Source organism: Coturnix japonica, chromosome 1, assembly GCF_001577835.2.
Source record: "Coturnix japonica isolate 7356 chromosome 1, Coturnix japonica 2.1, whole genome shotgun sequence".
In the NCBI taxonomy this organism is placed as follows: Eukaryota; Metazoa; Chordata; class Aves; order Galliformes; family Phasianidae; genus Coturnix; species Coturnix japonica.
The window spans coordinates 43713513-43733244 of record NC_029516.1 but is presented as its reverse complement, the minus strand read 5'-3'; the positions used below and the strand labels follow the sequence as shown (position 1 = coordinate 43733244).

At 43.8% G+C, this 19732-nt stretch overlaps 2 protein-coding genes across 2 annotated transcripts; both read right to left on the bottom strand.

Moving 5' to 3' along the window:
- Nucleotides 1-966: 966 nt before the first annotated feature.
- Nucleotides 967-7189, bottom strand: BGLAP (bone gamma-carboxyglutamate protein). Its single transcript, XM_015859615.2, has 4 exons — nucleotides 7044-7189; nucleotides 4939-4974; nucleotides 3785-3854; nucleotides 967-2007 (listed from the first exon to the last, which is right to left on the bottom strand). Exons 1-4 carry the CDS (start codon nucleotides 7108-7110, stop codon nucleotides 1878-1880), a joined length of 303 nt encoding a protein of 100 aa, XP_015715101.1. The 5' UTR covers nucleotides 7111-7189; the 3' UTR covers nucleotides 967-1877.
- A 3691-nt stretch (nucleotides 7190-10880) lies between these two features.
- On the bottom strand, nucleotides 10881-16197 carry MGP (matrix Gla protein). Its single transcript, XM_015859605.2, has 5 exons — nucleotides 16067-16197; nucleotides 13594-13724; nucleotides 13381-13416; nucleotides 12242-12317; nucleotides 10881-11258 (listed from the first exon to the last, which is right to left on the bottom strand). The coding sequence occupies exons 2-5, from the start codon at nucleotides 13652-13654 to the stop codon at nucleotides 11120-11122; spliced, it is 312 nt and encodes a 103-aa protein (XP_015715091.1). The 5' UTR covers nucleotides 13655-13724; nucleotides 16067-16197; the 3' UTR covers nucleotides 10881-11119.
- Between the last annotated feature and the right edge of the window lie 3535 nt (nucleotides 16198-19732).

The following is a 19732-nucleotide window of genomic DNA, read 5'->3' as shown; positions in this document are numbered from 1 at the left end:
GTGATCTATTTGCGAATTCAGCTCTCCAAAGGCCATATAAAGGTCCAGTGACACAGTGCAGATTGCATGATCAAGGCCTTAATGTTCACCTTCCCAGAAAAAAAAATATTTATCAAAAGGAGGAGACAAATGTAAAACTAACAGAAATATGTAAATATTGACAGAAATTTTGATTTTCTTTTTACAAAAAGAAAAAAAAAAAAAGCAATAACAACAAACCCTCACATTCGTGCAGCAGATACTGAGGGTTCACTAATCTCTTTAATATTTTCCTGGCAATATTTTCACTGCTTTCAATGAGAACGTTGTTCATTTTATTAGATGGCTTTCAAAGGTGAGTTTTTCTGTGAGCATCACTTTTTGCCAGTAGAGGAACCACTCTCAGATATTTGACCAAGACAAGCAGAGGTACTTATTAATGTTTTCTCCTTAGCCAAGGTCAGTATACCCAGAGCAAGCCATAACAGCTTGCCAAAGGAGGGCTGCACACACAGCAGCCATCTGTGTAGACTACTCCCATGTACTTACTTTAGTGTAGGGTCTTCCAGAGAAATGCCGAATTCAGTTGGCAGCAAATCATTAAAAATCTGGGTATCCTCTCCTCCACTCTAATGGTGTATAGGAGTCATTACCTGAATCTTGGTGTACTCATTTATCGAAGCACTGGCACAGGCTGCCCTAAGAAGTGGTGGATGCCTGTCACTTTAACATCCAAGGTCAGGCTGGAGGGGCTCTGAGCACCCTCATCGAGCTGTAGATGTCCCTGTCCATTGCATGGAAATTGGACCAGATGGCCTTTAAGGGTCCCTTCCAAGTCAAACAATTCTGATTCTCTGATTTCTCATTTGCAATGGGTCAGAAGAGGGAGGAAGAAAATCTCATCAATCTGGATCCCACTCTACCTTCCAGACATCTTAACAACAGAAACAAGCTGTCCAGAGGAACAGAGAAAAGCAGCACACCAACTGTTTTACATAACAAGTATTTATTGCAATCAGCATCTGGGAAAGGCTGCACCAGCTTACATGAAAGCAAAGAGATTTGGTGTTTCTCAGTTTCCTGAGGCTCAACAGTGTCTACTGTAGATTTGCCATCTACCCCTCAGGGAATACATTTTGACAGACTGTGTCAAGGGAGACTGATGAAAGTTGCTGATGCATTACATTCATACAGGGAGACAGAATGAAGAAGTGCAGAGGGAAGAAGAGATGTTGCCTTGAATGAACAAAATGCTGTCCCAACTTCAATCCACCATTGAACAGCTTTATTTTTATTTCACAAAGTTCACTGTTTTATTCTGTTTGCTTCTGGGGAGATATTTTCACACGTTTAATTTCAAGCACAAAAGCTAAAGCATCAGAAAGAGACAGGTTTTTTTGTTCTGCTTCAATATATTCGGTTTCACCAGAAATCAATTGTAACAAAAACAATAGGAGATTTCCAGTTCATTTTTCACAGTCACTGAATGTAGCACACAAATGGAAGGGCTCATCTAAAAGTTCTTCAAACACACTTCTGGGGATTTAAACATTGATGTTATATAAGAAAATTTTATGATAGAATAATAAGAAGAGTATACTGGGATGTGATTCTGGCTACGTAATAGCACTTGCAAAGGAAACAGGTAACACAGAATGTTCTCAAACATTTCTAGTGGCACTGAAAATACTACAGAAGATAACAGAACACAAACATTTTTGATGAAAGCAAGAAAGCTGATGAATCCAGACAAGTAGAAGTCATTGTGTTTCAGCTGGCAAGGGTGACAATAGAAGAAGGTCCCAGTGTAGATGTCCTTCTTCCCTTCTTCCTATACACAAGATTATTTCTGCTGGGGGTTTCATAACTGTCAGATAATCAAAATAATCACCCCCGACTTAGTATCTCCCAAAGAAACGGTTGTAGGCCATGGGAAATCCTATTTGGTCAGACAGATAGTCACAGGGAGGGTAGCTTTCACAACGCTCACGCATCTGCTCCATTGGGCTTTTATAATACTCAGAATACCTGCAGTGAACAAAGAGAAAGTTGCTGTTCTGTGCATTCAGTCCGTGGAATTGGAGAGGTTTCACACTCCAGCAATGTGAGGAGTGACTCCCCAAAATGCTCCAGCAGGGGTCATCTCGTGGCAGTTTAAATATCTGCCTACATGAGGACAGACCACCTTGACAAATGCTAGGAGAAGCTGGAACTGAACCCAGCTTGAAACAACTGTCCTTGAAGTTTCACCAGAAAAGGAGACCATAGAAGCACTTGTGGGTTTTGTAGAGTTAGTTTTTTGCTTGATTGTGTTGGGGTTTGTGTTTTGTTTGCCTTTGTCCCCAGCCTCATTCCCCAGCTATGTGACAGTCTTTTAAAATATACATACATGTTAGTCATTTTATAATTATTTTATTTTAATATTACTTATTTTTCCCTGTGCTCAGTTTCTGCTCATTTTCCTGCTCACCGCTCTCCCTCTTTAGTTTACATAGTTCTGTCTCATCACTCTCACAGCTTTGTTGTTGTCCTTTCCCTCTCACAGCTTTGTTTTGCCATGCTGAGCAAGCCCAAATCTTTTAGTCTCAGCTACACACACTGGATGCCCTTCTCACTTCCTCTTGCAGACTCAGTTAATCTTTCCTGCACGTGCTGCTACAGGAGATACTTTCAACTATCTCATGAATTATAACTTTATTTCTGTGCTGGAAATTCCCTGCAGCACCCTTGAGATTTGTTGCATCTGTATTTCCAGACTAACCTTACCTGTAAATAATACAGCAAGCTCTCCCTACCTAAGTCCTTCCTCATTTATGCTTGCTGCTGAAACTACTTTTATGGTGACCCACTTGTACGGAGGCAGTCAGTACAGTTTCTCATCTCAGTTTCATTTTGGTTTTAATCACTCCAGGTTTCAACATGAGTGACTTCCTCTACCTCCCTACTATGATCCTCTTCTCTGTAGATGGGAACTCCCATTTTTCTGTCATCTAAATAAAACCATTGTCCTTCCAATCCAAAGACAGATTGAATAATAATTATTTTTGACACGGGCCTACATGAAGCTGTGGCTTAACGATTCCTTCTAGGAAATATCTGAAGAACATTCTTGCTCAAATTTCTCCAAATGTTTTTATCTAGGACTTCTCTAAATCTCTCCACCTAGATCATAGAATCGTAGAATTATAGAATGGCTTAGGTTGGAAGAGACCTTAATGATTGTTGAGCTCTAACCCCTGTGCCTCAGGCAGGGCTGCCACCCACCAATCAGTCTGCCCAGGTCCCATCCAAGATAGCCTTGAATGCCTCCAAGGATGGGACCTCCACATCTCTGGGGACATCTGTTCCAGTGCCTCACCACCATTAAAACAAATGGATATTCTGCAGAAATGGGTGTGGGACCAACAGCTTCAGATTTATTCTCACCATTGAAACAGAGCTGTGGCTCCCTTGTATGGAGGCTGAGGCAATGACCAGGGATCTGTGATGATGCTCACTGTCCTGGAATTTGGAGCTGATGTCTCTGCAGGTTTGAGAAGCGCCTAACTTGCACCCTGATTAACTACTGTACATTAGCTACTGCTGTCTCCCTCCATGGGAAGAAATAATGAAGATCAGCAATGAACTTCTGAAAAGTTATTTGTGAAAAAGGATCAACTTATCTAACAGTGTCAGTCTCTTACTGCCTTTTCAATTCTAGGCGTGATGTGTAGATGTACAGCAAAGAATTGCTTTGCCACATCCCACCCCCTCTTCCAAAAAGTCCTCTGGAGCCCAACTCTCAGTCTGGCTCATGTGATTTTACCATTCATACATGTCGAATCTCTTCTGCCTCTTCACAAACGCATTGGCAACTTCCTTTTTAACTGTGATGCCTACCAAGAGAGAACACAGCAGGTTAGAAATGCAGGGCCATGGCTTGTACCAATCAGAGACCAGCCTAGCTTCTGAAATGTGATTGCTCTCTCTCTTCACAAGCAGATGACTGCTGCAGCTCAACCCAACTGCCAGTTCATTTCACCACACTCAACTCTCCACTCGAAGCCTGACAGCTGGGTTCCCACCTCACCCCAACCTGCCCATCTATGTGAAGCAAGTGCTCTTTATTAAATTCCATTACTTTATCCTACAGCATGATTTGAGTCCACAGCAAATGCTCAGTAGGCAAAGTCATGACAGAATGAAATATGAATAAGGAGAAAATGAAGGAACAGCACACTGTTTCTCTAACCCAGATAATTTCAGAGTCTTGGCTTGCTTTCTGTCTCCTAGGTTTAGTCAGGTTCCCTTGTGCAGGATATTGACTGCACAGGAATGGCCAAATAACAGCCTGTCAGAAATCACCCCCTTTCTCTGAACACTTTGGTGTTGTTGTTGTTTTTTTTTTCCACTTTCCCAGTCCATGTTTGTATTGGCTCACTGAAGAAACACCAACTTTCATGCTCACCAGCATCAACATTATGCTCTAAAGTGTGAAAAAGGAGACACAAGGAAGAACCAGGGAGATTTTCCATGCAGATTTCTGTCAGGACCAGTTTGCTGTGAAACCTATGGACACTCCAAGGTACACAGTTCCCTGTGGCATGGGCAACTCAATAGAAGAGAGACTGCAACCTCCAGCAGCTGCCAAGGAAGGAACTTGCTTTCAGTGCAAAACCTTTCTTCTCTGTTGTCCTAAGCAACGGACTGTCTGACCAGCAGATCCAAAGACCACTGTTTGGAGACCCTGGGTCAGATTCTGCTGTTGTAAGAGGCTGGGGAAACAGCAGTCTTCAGAGAGGCTTCTGAAGCCAGCTCAGAGAAGCACAGAGACCAGACATGTTGCTCCTCCTACGTCCCACTGTTTCATGAAAGGGAGATGCAGTATGATTCTTGTTCATCCCTTGAACCCATCAGAGGGAAGAAAGGAAGAAGATACAGGAGAATGGTGCTAAGTGTCAGTCACAACAATATACTCACTGGCAGCACCTGGAGATCCTGATGGCTCTTTGGGATCTGCAAGATAGACAGACAGACAGACAGTCGACAGATAGGAGCTTGCTTGTACTGTCTGCTCTTCTAAGTGAATCACACTGCTTACTGATTAAATCCAGCTCCCTGCCTTTTCCAATAGATCAGTCCCTCCCAAAAAATGGTTTTATTGACACCAAGAATGTAGGGAAAGAATTATCCACCACAAAATTCACCTGTTATGGTTGGATGCATTTAATTTCATCTTCCTTATAACAAGGTAAAATGACACAGTAACCATACATCACTGAGGAAACTTGATGTAAACCTTCATTTTCCTCCATCCTCATCCTTGCTAAGTGCAGGAACAGCAGGAGGGAAGGGACCATTTGAGTAAAACCCAAGATTTGAACAGGACCAGAAGATCATAGAATTATCTGAGTTGAAAGGGTCCAACTCCCCTGCAATGAACAGGGACATCCACAGCTTGATCAGGGTGCTCAGAGCCCCTCCAGCCCAGATGTCTCCAGGGACAGGACATCTACCACCTGTCTAGGCAATCTGTGCTAGGGATTCAATCTCAGTCTCTCATCTTTAGGTTTGAAATCATTTCCCCTTGTCCTGTCACATGAGACCCTGCTAAAGAATCTATCCCCTTCTTTCTTACAGCCCCTCTTTAGATAGCTGAACAACTCTCCTGTCTTTGGGGAGAGAGAGATTTCCCTGGATCTAGGTAGAAATCACAAGATATTGACAGCAAAGAGAACTGGGGCCAAAAATTAGGATCAACTTTACAGTTTGCTATGCTTTTGGATTTAGAGGTTAGGATTAATTATACCAGCTTTGCAGATTTGAGGGCTGAGATATCTGGCTCACCAACCCTCCCAGGACTAATTCACACACTGTATTTCTGTTAACCCTAATCATAATCTCAATCTTAATAATACCCACTACAAACATCCAAGCAAATTGTCTTCTAACAGACGTGGTAGGTCTCCTCTTCATCTTGGTTTTCCCACGCAGGACAAGTTCACAAGTTTTTTCTCCCACTGTTTCACAAGGTATTTGGCATAAGTGTGCTTACAGGCATAAGTGTGCTTACAGGCAGAGAAGCGTGCTTACAGGCAGCGCTGCAGAAACCAAATAAAAACCCAACAAACCAAAGAAAACTGTGCTTAAACAAAGACTTTTGTGAGAAGAACTGTTTGTAGTTCTATTTTTAAGCAATGTATACATTCCTTGGATTTCAAAAATGAAAACAAAAATTAGAAGTTACTCCAAGGCTGTTAAGCAATCTGGAATGTAGTAACTACTAACAAAAAAAGCAGAGATAAACTCAACAGTGAGAAAGTGAGCAAGAGACTGACAGAAGAAAACACAGATCAAACAAAATATATTTGCCAGTATTGAATCATGACACATCTGATGCCAGGGACTTAATGAAACTTAACACTGAATGAGATAATAGAGGCAGACAGGGCCCCTTCCTACTTGGTTTCTCTTTCCCTGCTGCAGAGAGAAACACTTGCTTTTTCTGACCTTCCCACCCCTCCCTCTCTCTCCATCAACTCTTGTGCTAACCACTGTATTACTCTCTCTTGATCATAATGTCACCATGCCTAAATCATCTTCATATGGGATATGCTTTTATTCAGTGGGACAGCTCCCATTTTTTTCTAACTACCAATAGCTGTGGTTTTTTTTCCACTCCAGAGTTCTTCCCATTCCATATTTTTCAGCAGGTGAAGACTTGACTCAGTGCCTATCTCTGCGATTCTACAACACTCCAGTGCTGGCAGGAATAAAGTCTTCCTCCCTATTCTTGACACAGCTCTGCCCTGCAGCTCACCTTGCTAACTCAAAATTGAATGTCCAGCATGCCTTTGCCAGTTCACCTAATTGCTAAACTGGTTTAATGCTTCATTATGTTAAAATATTGGAATTCTCTGCTTCAGTTCAGTGATGCAAATGTTTATTTTTTTTGACCAACAGAAGAAAGCATCCAGTAGGAGATAAAGCTGTCTATCCCCAAATCCCTCTGATTTACTACTGTGGTACAGCTTCCCAGACTAAGATTCAACAGTGTTACTACAGAAGGTGTCCCCTTTCCTTACCTTTCTCACAGCAGCAGTTCAGTGCCAGGGCCAGAGTCAAGATCAGAGGTGCCAGTATCTTCCTCATGTCTGCTTTGCCTTTGCTGCTCTCCCTACAGTCAGAGTGCTCTTGGAAGTTACCAAGGCACTCTGGAGCCTGCTTTCAAGCATCATTTTATATCCTGTACTTGCCTGGAGAGATCAGGGCTCTGGCTTGTGTTCCTGTGTCTGAGCTCCAAAACAAAGCCTGTCCTTCAGGCCACAAAACATTGGGTCCTGGCAGCCATTTGGACATCCATCTCAGGACTCATGGCACTTCCAGATGATTTTATCTGAGATTTTGAATAGGTCTTTTGAAGAAAAATAACTGGATAACTTTTATTGTAAACATAGAAGTGATTCAGCTTCCTGCAGGAAAGCCAGGAGAGAGACCGGCACATCCAGAAGTGAAGCAGATGCTTTGGTGTGATGGGACTCTCCCACGTGGAAAATGAGTCTGAACCTGATACTGATCCTCTTTATCAACCATGCTCATACCTCAGAAGGAAAAGACATCCATAAAATGTTTTTCATAGGGCAAATATACAGTACATTTTCACTTTATTCATTTTCAACAAACTGTTGCAGAGATTTGAGATGTTTACAGTATCAGGATCTTTGGTAGATAGCAAGTTGGAACCTTTTTTTTTTCTTCCTGGAAATCTTCCCAGTTTGGAAGCTATTGGTTTGGCTTCTCTGGTCTCAATGTGAAATAAGCCTCGAGATTCCAGCAGTGTTGTACTCTTCAGAACTTTAGTGACTATGGTTACTTGGTGCATCAAGAGGCACATGTCAGGAACACGCTCTGGGCAGGCCCTGACCCAAAGGAAGTACTGTGCTTCTTATAGCTCATGTCAGCATGTTCCCCAAGAAATGATGGTGTTTGCAAAGCCCCATGTGTGTGGAAATATCCCTGCTGTCCCTGCTCAGACTCACCAAGGAGCATCCAGAGCCTGCACTGCTTGTAGTACTGGTAACCAACCAAAAAACCAACCCATCAAACAAACAACCATGTATTTGAAAGAACCTCAAGCAGTGTTTTTGTCTCCTCACTTCAGCAGAATTTTAGTGAGTACCGTAGCTCTGTATGAAATGCTGAATTGTCATTGGGTATGGCCTGAGCTATCATGACATTTCATCTTATGGCTAAATGACATTTAATTGAAGTCAGACATCAGGCAGTGCTTCTGCACACGAACAATATAACTAAACCTCCTCTTCCTCCTCATGCTGAGATGCTTTTGTCTACCAGTACTCCATATTCCCATATTCCACTATGCCAGCCAAGTTTCCAAAGTCACATTACACACAGCACATGGATCACATCTTCCTCCACTTCGCATTTGGTCCTCCACAGCCTCACACACACAGTTACAGAATTAAAAGGCTCCCAAGGGCAGTCAAGGCCACTGAAGATTCTGCTGATTATTAGAAACACGGTCTTTTATCTCACATAGAAATCAGAGAAATTTCAGGATTAAAAATATGTTCAGCTTTTCTACAGTCCAGGACAGACTGAATATATATACTAACAACATCCAGAAGTAGAGTCTTGGAGAGCAACAGTTTAAAAATAAAGAATTACCAGAAGTGATAGGTACCCTAGGAAAGTCATGTTTGCAAAAGAAAGCTTGAAAGCACAAACACACAATACTAGCCATCCAAACAGCCTTACCTCTCTTCCTAGCTTTTCTGAAGTTTTTTAATCAGTGTGTAGTCTCTCAAGCATGTTTGATTATCACTTACATTAATGAAAACCCTCTGAAAACTGATATTATTCATTGTTTATTCTAGTAAACTGGAGGTTGGAAAGACTAGATATTTTTGGACCCAGCCCCAGACAGCACTAGCCCCACGCCTTCTGTTTTGGTGGTGTCACAATGTTATGACAAACCCAGACACTACAGACTTGTTGACTTGAAGGTATGAAAGCTTTGCTTTGGTTGGTGATCTTAATATTCACCTCCTTATGAACACGCAGAACAAATGAGAGTGCAAATATACCTAATATGAACAGTTTTTTTCACAACACTCATTTCTCTCTCACTTTTTCCTTTGGACAAAACCTCAGCAACTGGCAGGGTGGAGTTTCCTATCAGAAATGTTTTCTATAAATAAATCTGTTTTCTTCCCAACAGTTCATCTGCCAGTCTGGCAAAACCACAAAGCATATTTCTGAAAAGATGTATGTTTCTACTGTGGAAGGTAGACTTGGCTCTATATTTCATTTCATAGAATTTTCAATAATTTGATACTTTATATCTTATATATACTTTGACAGTGTGCTGTAATCTTTCTTTTTTCTCTAATCTGTAGGTCACTGGAAAAACCTGGAGATGTGTGAACTGAAACAAGCTCTGCTGAGCTGAGGATTTTACACCTGCACATCGCACACTGATGGGTGTCCAAAGAGCTGTGGTTGCATCCTTCTGCCTCCAAGACAGAGTGAGCAGAACAGAGGTGTGGGAGCCATGAGTGCTGGCTGTTGTCCCTGATGCCACTGGGGTGACAGAGAGAGTAGCTAAAGAGGAGACCTGCTGCCTCCTTCAGCCACTTGTCTCTCCCAGATGCCCTTCCTTCTGTGTGGCTGTAGGCATCATATGGCCTCTTCACACAGGACAGGACTGGCTCCTTGCTCCTCAGATCTGAATCCCTATTTTGTCCCCTCTTTTGCTAATGCTTTGGCTCCCAGCTATCCTCCCCATAATGGGTTCAGAGTGACATGAGAGGAAACAAAAGGAGTACAAAGGGATACTATGTTCAATTTGGGGCCTCTCTCTGCAAGAAATACCAGGCTGTGGAGCATATCCAGTGAAGGGCAGTGAAGCTGCCTAGGGCCTGGAGCAGAAGTCTGATGAGGAGTAGCTGAGGGAACTGGGGTTGCTCAGTCTGGAGAAGCAGCAGCCTGGGAGAGACCTTATTGCTCTCTAAAATGACCTGAAAGGTGGTATAGAGGTAGTGTCGGCCTCTTCTCCCAGGTAACAGTGATAGGAAAAGAGGTGATGGCCTCAAGTTGTGCCAGAGGAGGTTATTAGGAAAACCTTTGAAAGAGTGGTGATGCACTGGAATAGGCTGCCATGGGAGGTGATAGAATAACTGTTTCTAGAGGTGTTCAGGAAAAGGGTAGATGCTACACTAAGAAATGTGGTCTAAAGCAGTCACAGGTAGGGACTGATGGTTGGTCTTGATGATCTTATTGGTCTTTCCAATCTTAGTGATTCTATGATTCAAACTGATTTTCTGTGCCAAAAAGAACAAGGTGTTGAGCCAAAGGGAATTTATGTCTGCATTCTTGGTTTTAGCTGAAGGAATAAAAATAATCTCCACATAATATTTCAAAGTAAAAGGCTAATGCTAACGTTGTCTGGAAGAAAGGAGATAAAACAGCACTCCTAGAGAAAATATGAATAAAATCTGGACCACGTGCTCCTTTCTACAGGAGCACCATACACCAGGATCAAAGGGTGGCTGCAAGGACAAGGTGCCATTGACGGGTTTTTTCTGTCACAAGTTTTCACACCAACTTTGTCCTTAGGGTTAAACAGACGCTTGGATGTTGTTTACCCAAGTGAGGAATTTCACCCTGCCTTCTGAACACTAGACCATTTTAAGATGTCCAAAAGGCTGGGAACTGAAATGTGCCAGTGATGTTTAAAATAAGTCAGTTGTAGGCCCCGGAGCAAAATCATTGCACATTCTTTCAAACCTCATGTGATTGCGTGGTAAGGAGTTGTTTCCATTATCTGCACCAGGTTCTGTGATAAAGAAACTCAGCCTCTTCGTGAAAAGTCATCCCCTAAAATACTGCGAGTCATGAGATGATAGTATCAAACCAGCAGTTTATTGTGCAGCAAACACCCACATCCTGAACTCTCTCTGATCTCTGCTACATCAGCTCAGCGCTAATTAACACAGTGTAGGAATCCATGGCTACATGGGAGAGAAGCAGCAGGCAGGATAACATACAGGGACATAAGCAACTGAATATGTTTCAGAGCTATTACTTTTCCTAGAAGGTTACCCTGAGGTCCAAGCCCCAGGGTGGGAACAGATCATCTTTACTTATTCCTCCTCCTCCCAAAATAGTGCCTGTAAGCAGCAGGATAACCGTGGTTAAGAGCGTACTGTTCACACAGGTAGAAGTCCTCACAGATCTCCCTCTGACGTTCCTGGGGTGACTTATTACGTTCCCTGATCCTGCAAAAAGAAATTAGGGGTGTTATCTTAAATATCTGTCTATGGCCCTTTTCTTCCTTACCAGATCTAAGGGTCCATCCCAGCATCTACCACCAGGATACTGATATCATGGCATACCAATGTTCACCACACCCAGGGTATCAATGTGACTACAGCAGGTGTGGTTGCTTTCCTAGGTAACCTTTTACTTCACGGCTAAGTAGGGTGGTGGGGGAATAAGAGGGTGTCTCCTGCCTCAGCCAAGTGCTGCAGTAGTCGTCCCCTTGTCTGATCCCTCCAGCTCTTCTGCTCTTCCCAAACCCCACAGATGAAGAAAAGACAGCAAGGAGCTTCCTGCTAAAGGGCTACCTGGTACTGCTTAGAGGGCTTCTCTTCTGCACCTCAGCCTTTATTTTCACAAGCTCTGCGTAAGATGTAAAACTGCCCGTATCTGCATTCTATGGATGAGGAAAGGAAGCCCACAGAAGGCCTTGCAATTTAGAAAAAGTTATGCAAATTCTGCACAAGACTTGAAGACTGAAACAAGATCACATAGTGAGCTTCCTTTCTGGCTGGCCCACACTGATTCCCTCTCCTTTTGCTTCTCCTTCCTTCAGACAAATGTTAAAAGAGCTCCTCCAGTACAGAACATGTCCTTGAAAGCATGGACCCTCTCTGCTTTCTGAGAGGTGAGGCATTGGAATGGATTGCCCTGGGAAGTGGTGGAGTCACCATCCCTGCAGGTATTCAAGAAACATGTAAATGTAGCACTGAGGGACATGGGCAGTGGGCATGGTGAGGATGGGCTGATGTTTGGGCTAGATTACCCCAATGATCTTCTCCAACCTTAATGATTCAATGGTTTTCCCAGGGTTGGCTCAAGCACAGAGAGAGGCTGAGGCTTCTGAGGAGTCACTGCGGCTTCTCCCCTGGTACCAGCTTGTGCCTGGCAGAGAGATACCTCTCCATGCTCCCACCCTCAGTGTTCTGATGCCATAACGTACCTCTCCTGAAGAACAGCTCTTAGTCCTGTGTCATCTCGTATGAAGCCATTGGCCCTTTGCCTGTTGAGGAAGGGGTCTGGGAAGACAAGAGGTGGTTCAAAGTAAATTTAGTAAGACCTTATTTCCACAAAGGCCTCTCCCACATTGTGACTGTCTCCTTGTCTGCCCTCCCACACACAGTGAGACCCAGGATCCTCTAATATTCCCTCTTGCCTGCCCTACTGGCTCACTGACAAGCTCTCCCTCTGCAAATGCAACCTCTATGGAAGCATACACACTGTTTTTGTTCTCCTGTTACTCAAGCCTCCCTGGGGAAAGCTGCTGCCATAGCCCCCTCTGGCTGGATGGAGCTGGGACAAGAAATAGGTGCCAAGCAGTGCAGATCAAAGGAGGTCTGGACACACGCAGTAGGATTAGCCGGACTGTGAATCTATGATGGAAAACAGGAAGGGCCTGAACAAGTTTATCTGCCTCCAAGGTTGGGCAATCACAGTGCAAAGGTCTCTGTGGAAATTTTGAAGTGAGGGGCCTGAATGTGCCTTCTGTCCTTTTGGAGGAACAACACAGTCCTACTGTAGCATGGAGGAGTCTCTGGCTTTGGCTCCCACTTGTGTTTCTGACTGGCTGCTTTGTGAAGTCATTCTCCCAGATGGTTTAGTTCCTTTTAGCTTTGAACTCTCTGCTCATTTGTAAGTGACTCTCCACCCTCACATGCTTCTCCTGTGACACCAACTCCCTCTTCTAAGGAGCGGAGAGTTGTGTTCTTCCCATCCTTGCATAAGGACAGCCCATATTACTAGCTTCTGCAGTACCCTCCTGAGGTTTTTGAGCAATATCCTTTTCTGGTGCCATTCAACCTTGTTTAGGTACATGCAGCAGGGATCTAATATCATGACTCTGATTTCCAGTTTTTATTGTATTTGTTGCAAAGCACAGTGCTTGCAATTGTGCCCAAATATGTGAATTCCATTTTAACCTTCTTCCTATTTATCCTGACACTCTGTCATCCATTAGATTTAGTATCCCTGGACTGAGAGGTTCCATCTATTTAATCCCCACAATAAAGTATGTGGAAATGGCCTTGGAGATGTCTGTAGTGTATTTTGAATTCAAGAAAATAAAAATAAAAGCAGTCTTACTGAGATACTCATGGGATTCCATGCTCTCGTGGGATTCTGGGGAAAGAAAGAATACAACATGTGTAAGTCTCATGGAATTCACAGTCTTTTACACACCACAGATCAGAAGAACACATCTACAGGGCTAATGGTGAATATAACACATCAGAACAGACCCAAAGATGTTTGCAGTGTTGGAGCTGTTGCTCCACCCAGTAAAAGAAGCTCACCTACCATAGCAAGTAGCAGCCATGACCAAGACAGCCAGGAGCGCAAGGACGATGAGAGCACGCATTGTGCAAGGACTCTCTCACTCTGTCTCTTGCTGTGCCTCACTTTCTTCCCACTGAAGGCAGACAGAGATCCTGCAAAATTAGCAGTGGAATGTTTATTATGAAAACAGATCCAGGAGGGTGCCCATGAAAGAACCTGGGGAAGGCGACTGCTGGTTGGTACACAATCTATATGGAGCCATTACAACACAGCTTCTGTTAGCAGATTGAGTCAGGCTTCAGGAAGGAGGGGGCATACCCCTTCCTCTCTTGGTTTGGTGGCAGAGGCCATAATTCACAGGCAAGCATGTCCCAGCACTTCACTCTCAGGAACCTGGCCACAAGTGGAAGGAATTCCAGGGGCTGCCAGAGGCCCACAGGGAGAGGGGGCTGTACATTTGTGCTGATCCCAAATGTACATGTTTGTCTTTCACATTTTTATTTTGATATGTTCTTTTCACCCTTGCCATCCTCTGTCTGGATACACAGAGCCCAGACTGTTTTGGCAGCTCTACTGGGGGAGATATAGGGAATAAAGGCTCCCGGCACTTCTCCTATGCTCAGCCGCCCTTCCTCCAGCTTGTCCCAATGCTCTCCTAACCCGAATGATGCCAGAGCAAGAATTCAACCCTAATGCTCCTTCCCATCTCCTCCTTCACTGTTTCAGGAGTGACAAGCAGTGATACAGAGGGATTCCTTCTGCTGAAGGAATAATGAAATTTGAGATGACAGCAGCACCCAGAAAGCTATATCTCCGCAGGTCTTCACTGTGGTCCTACACTGCTCTTCCAGCCCAAGGGACAATATCTATCTGAAAGGAGACAATGTGTTCCTGGACTGCTGCCTCTGCTCTGCCACCAGCAGACTTTGTCCCACTGGACATAAAAGTCAGAAGTCATAGAAACATAGAACTGCTTGTGTTAGAAGGACCTTTAAAGACCCTCTGGTCTGACTCCCCTGCAATGAACAGGGACACCCACAGCTCGTTCAGGGTGCTCAGAGCCCCTCCAGCCCGACCTTGAATGTCTACAGGGATGGGGCATCCATCATCTCTCTGGGTGGCCGGTGTAAGGCTTTTCAGACAGGATTAATCTCTCAGACCAGCAGTTTCTGAGAGCATTATTTCACCTGCTAGCATCAAAAGAGCTTGCCTGGGACCAATATTATGGGCAGCAGTGATGGACATAAGGTGGCAGCTTGACTTTCAGATCTGTGGCACAAGAGAGAATTAAATAGGGGGGATAGCAGCAGTTGTTACAGACATGGCTGTTGGGTGAAAAGCAAGGGGGGAGTAGTTTACCAGAGGCAAGGCAGTGAGGAGAGGTGGGTACCCAGTGTCTGTCAACACTTCCCATGGCAGCGGTGGGGCTGGGACTATGCAAGCTGCAAACTGCAGCTCAGTCCCACACCAACAATGCCCTCTATATCCTCCACATCATGCCCATTCAGTGCTCAGCCTAAAACCAGGATGAAAAGTGGGTTGTGCTGTAACTAGCAGAAATCTTCTCTAGGAAAACTGAGACTTGTGTGCTGTCCCTGTGCCCCACCACTCTGGTCTCTTTAAGGGAATTCTCTGCTCTAGGATTGTTTGCATTCCTTGGAGCCCAGGGTTTTTGAGTTAGTGCTGAATGTGGATTTTGTAGGTTTCCTGAATGTTTTGTACAGTCTGGCAGCTCTAGGAACTGCCAAGAAATGGAGGCTTGGGGAACAGAGCCTAGCAGGAGAACAGTGGGGCATGGGGAAGTACTTTGGAATGAAAGTGATGCTACAGAGTGGGAAACTCTGACAGACTTTTCAGCCAAACTGTCTTTATTTACCTACCTTTACTCAGGGCAGAGCCCTCTACTCTCTGAAATACTCCACTAAGATTTCAGAAACTCACAGATCCCTGGAGTATCCCCTGCCATCGCCACAGGAGAAATGCTGCAAATATCCTTTAAATCAAATGCTTAATTTTTCTCCACAGAGATAAAGCATTTTCCAAGGGATCAACGAACAGCCTGGCTCTATACTAATAACTCGACTTCAGGGAGCATTTTCCCCTGGAAAGAATGATCTCCTGTTCACTCTGCCTGCACCCTGGGTTTTTAAACACACCTCCCCTCCCCAGCACCACTGTGCTGTCCCACATACAATACTTGGTGTGGCACAGTGAGCCAGATCTCTTTGCTTTCTAGTAGCATCCTCTGGTTAGAACTACAGAAAAAGAAGGTGAGATGAACCACCAGCAAATGCCTGAGGGGTTTCCACAGCACCCCCCCAAAAGGAGATATTCAGAAAAACAGCCCTCTGTCCTGTTTCCTTCTGGAATGGAGAACTGCAGTTTTACACAAGACACAGCAATCACTCCTAAAAGTATGCAGCTGTGAAGCCCCAGCAAGGCATTAATAGCGAGCAGACATCCAGGCAAAGCATAGCAGTTCTTGCATACTCACAGAGCTGTTCTTCCCAGTCAGCCTGTAGCTCGTCCAAGGGACAGCTCTTCCAGCGTCCTGGGCCCTGCACGGAAAAAGAAGGGCCTTTTATTTATTAGCATTGATGAGTGACTCCTCCCCCCTTCTGTTTCCCACTCTCGATCCACCCTCAGTCTTCCACCTTCTCAGTCAAAAACACCTTCAGCCCTTGGCCAGGAAATAAAAACTTCAAGCCAGTAGGGAGAGGAGGGAGCCAGAGCAGGCACTGAGGGTGAGGGAGGCACAGCCCAGGCTGCCTTTCTGTGCCCAGAAACAGAGGTCTGAGGACAAGCTCAGTGTCTCCCTTTTATGTGCCCACCCTGAGCAGAACCATGCTGCTGGCCAGGGCACCTGCTCTTCCATAGGGAGCAGGAGGCCTTTTCCCATCTCCTTTCATGCTCCTTCTGTAACAAATGCCCCCTCTTCCAGACACACAACAATGCTATACAAGCCATTGGACAACCCAGGATGTGAGCTGGCTGGGTTGAAATACTGAGCTCCTGAACTCCTATCTCTGTCCACATACCCAAGCTACCCAGGCCAGGTGCCCACGTGCACCACACCGGGATGCCTATGCACGAACCCACACCAGCATTGCTACAGCTCAGCCAAGCTCCATATCTCTCTTGTGCTGAAGACACCATGTCCGGACATTGTACTCAGGCAAGGTCTCACCAGCACAGAGCAGAGGGGCAAGATCACCTCCCTCACATTGCTGGCCTTGCTACTTTTGATACAGCCCAGGCTGTGGTTGACTTTCTGGGCTGTGAGGGCACACTACTGGCTCCAGTATTGACTGTGGAAAGTTCAGACCTGCCTGTGGCACAATGGTACCACATTATGTGTGTCCTTGCACAAGCAGCTCTTGGCTATCAGAGGCTGAGAACAAAAGCCTGACATGGAAATGCCTGGTTTGGAATCACGCCATTATTGCTACAGACAGCTTGCAGAGCCTTAGGGATGGTGCAGGAAGGAAAGCTCTGCCCTGATCTCTAAAATGTCACAATGTGGGCTGGAGCTCTGTCCTCATGTTGAATTCCTGCCAGGATAGGGGAGAAGGAGTAAAATGTTCCCTGGATACCCAGAGGGTGTCGGAGTCATTGTCACAAACCACCTCTGAAAAGTAGTGGAAAAAGAGCATCTCTTGTGCAGTAGAAACTGCTTCTTGGGTACTGCTGAATGTTGAGCCCTATTCTACACAGAACCCTGAGGGAAACTGAGGCATAGAAGATATGGTTGTTCTCAACTGTATTTATAACCAAATAGTTTTAGCCACAGTACCATCTGGTACCTTATTAGTTAAATCAGACAAGATGGGCATTAATGCCAAAATCGTGAGATGATGAGGAAGCAGACAAATGGGACAGAAGTTTGAGCAGTGGAAAGGAGAGATGTTGAGAAACTGCCATTTGAGTTTCCCTTTGAACTATCTTAATTGAATATTTCCATTAAGGACTGCTCAGAAAGGGAATACTTGCTGAGGAGGTTAGCTGATGACACAAAGTAATAAGGGAACATCAGTGGAAGGGATAACTGACTGAGAGGTCCTACAGAATGACAAAGAAGCTGTTTAGAAAATAAAGAAGGAAAGGAAAGGGGCAGCTCATTGAACTCAATGAAAAGATAGACTTTGTTTTCTATGAATGTGCTGCAATAAGCACTAGGAAGGTAAAATTATTTAAGCCACTCTGACTGCCCAGCTCATGCCTCTAGGAAGGCTTTGGCACTTGCTGAGCACTGCAGCATGGGAAATAAAGTCCACCAGCTCCATTGTGTTCATGGCATTTCAAGCATGGATTCCAAACCCAGGTTGCCCAGAGTACCAAGAACTGAATTCACTGATCTGGACAGCCCTTTCCAAGCTCACTTTCATGTTTCAGGATGTAAGTTAGTCAGCCACCACATGGGCTACGGCTTAGAGATTTCTCAACATGATAAACAAGTGCTTTTTGGAACAACTAGTTCTACAGCACATGAGAAAACAAGACTTTATTTTTACTTTTTTCACTTAGTCCTAAGTAATGCCTAGGAATAGATCCAAGAAGCAAGTATAATTCAGCCACTAAGTAACAGCGTCTGAGTATCCACAATATAATTAAAGTCAACAACCTCATGAAATAAATCGTGCTGAAAACTAGCATACTGACACTAAGCTTTAGAAAGAGAGATGATTTTTAAACACAGAAGCTAGTCAGAAGAGTATGAAATAAAAATAAATGGAACACATTTCAGACATTTGAAGAACTCAATATCCATATCTGAATGTGTGCTAGTTCTGGCAACAAACTCACTCCACTACCCGATATTAACCCTACAGCTAGTTCAAAAGTCTGTTGTTCAACCTGGGAAAAACACAGATTTAAACACTTCAGAACTAGCTTTAAAAATTCTCAAAGATGAAGAGAAATGGTGTGCACATAAACCAGAGAAATGTGGCTTCACAGCAAACAAACAAACAAACAAATTGTTTCAAAATAATCAAAATGATTCATTTCCATTTCAGTGGTAGAATGGGGATAAAGGACTAATTTTGTAAGAAGTAAGCTTTGGATTTTTCCTTAAAATACTTGAACACATATCTTTGAAATCCATTTCTACCTTTCTTTTGAGAAGAATTTTGCCACCAGCAATGCAGCTTTCTGCAAAGAGAAAAGTTTATAGTGGGAAAATACCTACTGGATTTAATTGACATTTCTTCTAACAAAGCAAATATGCCATGTATAGTCTTAGGAGTATTTTAGAAACTATCACCTGAAGTTTATAAGTAATGTCAGTCTCCTGTGGAGAAGGAGAAAGATCCCCATGCCAGCTCATAGTTTTCTTTCATGCTTCCTCTGAAGTTTTAGGCCAAGATGTACTTTAGAAATTCCCTTTTCCATGCTACATGATGACTCTCAGCGAGTTTTCCCAGCCACATACATGGAACACACTTGCTTCTTTGTTTGGTTGGTTGGTGGACTGACAGAGTTTTTTTTAGTTGCTGTATTCTGTTGTTGTTGCCAATTTTTAATCTATTGTGATTCAGAGATTAGTGACCAGGTGTAAATTTGCAGCTATTTTCTATGGAGTCATGATCCTCAAAGTCACTCCTTTTAATACACCATACATAAAAATGAAGCCCAGTGTCCAGGAAAAATCTCAAGCTGGATATAAATACAGGAATGTTTGGGGTCAGCAGTACAGTTTAATGGGAAGTCATTACTTTCCATTTCTCCTTTCTTCTCAAGTCTTCAACTCCAATCGATAGCACTCTCAATGGAATATCATTTGAAGTTACCTCAAAGAGCAACTGTCCATGCTTGGTCAGGACTTCCCAGAACAGCTGTATTTGCATGAAACAATGAAAAAAATATTACTGGTAACGGGAAGTTCATAGCACAGAAGGGCAGAATTTCACAGAAGCCAGACTGAGGATATTTAATTCATTGAATAAAAGCAACCAAAGTATTCAGGGCTAAAAGCTAACTCTGTTGCTTCCTTTGGCTTCACCTCCATCCACCCACACACATCCACATACACCAATCAGCCTATTCCTTTTACTGTCTGGGAAGGAAGGAAGAGAAAGGATATTGTTAATATTTGGATGTTGAAAAATTGGCAGAAGCTCCTTTGCAGGGATTAAACAATATATGTAACTAAAATTGCTTA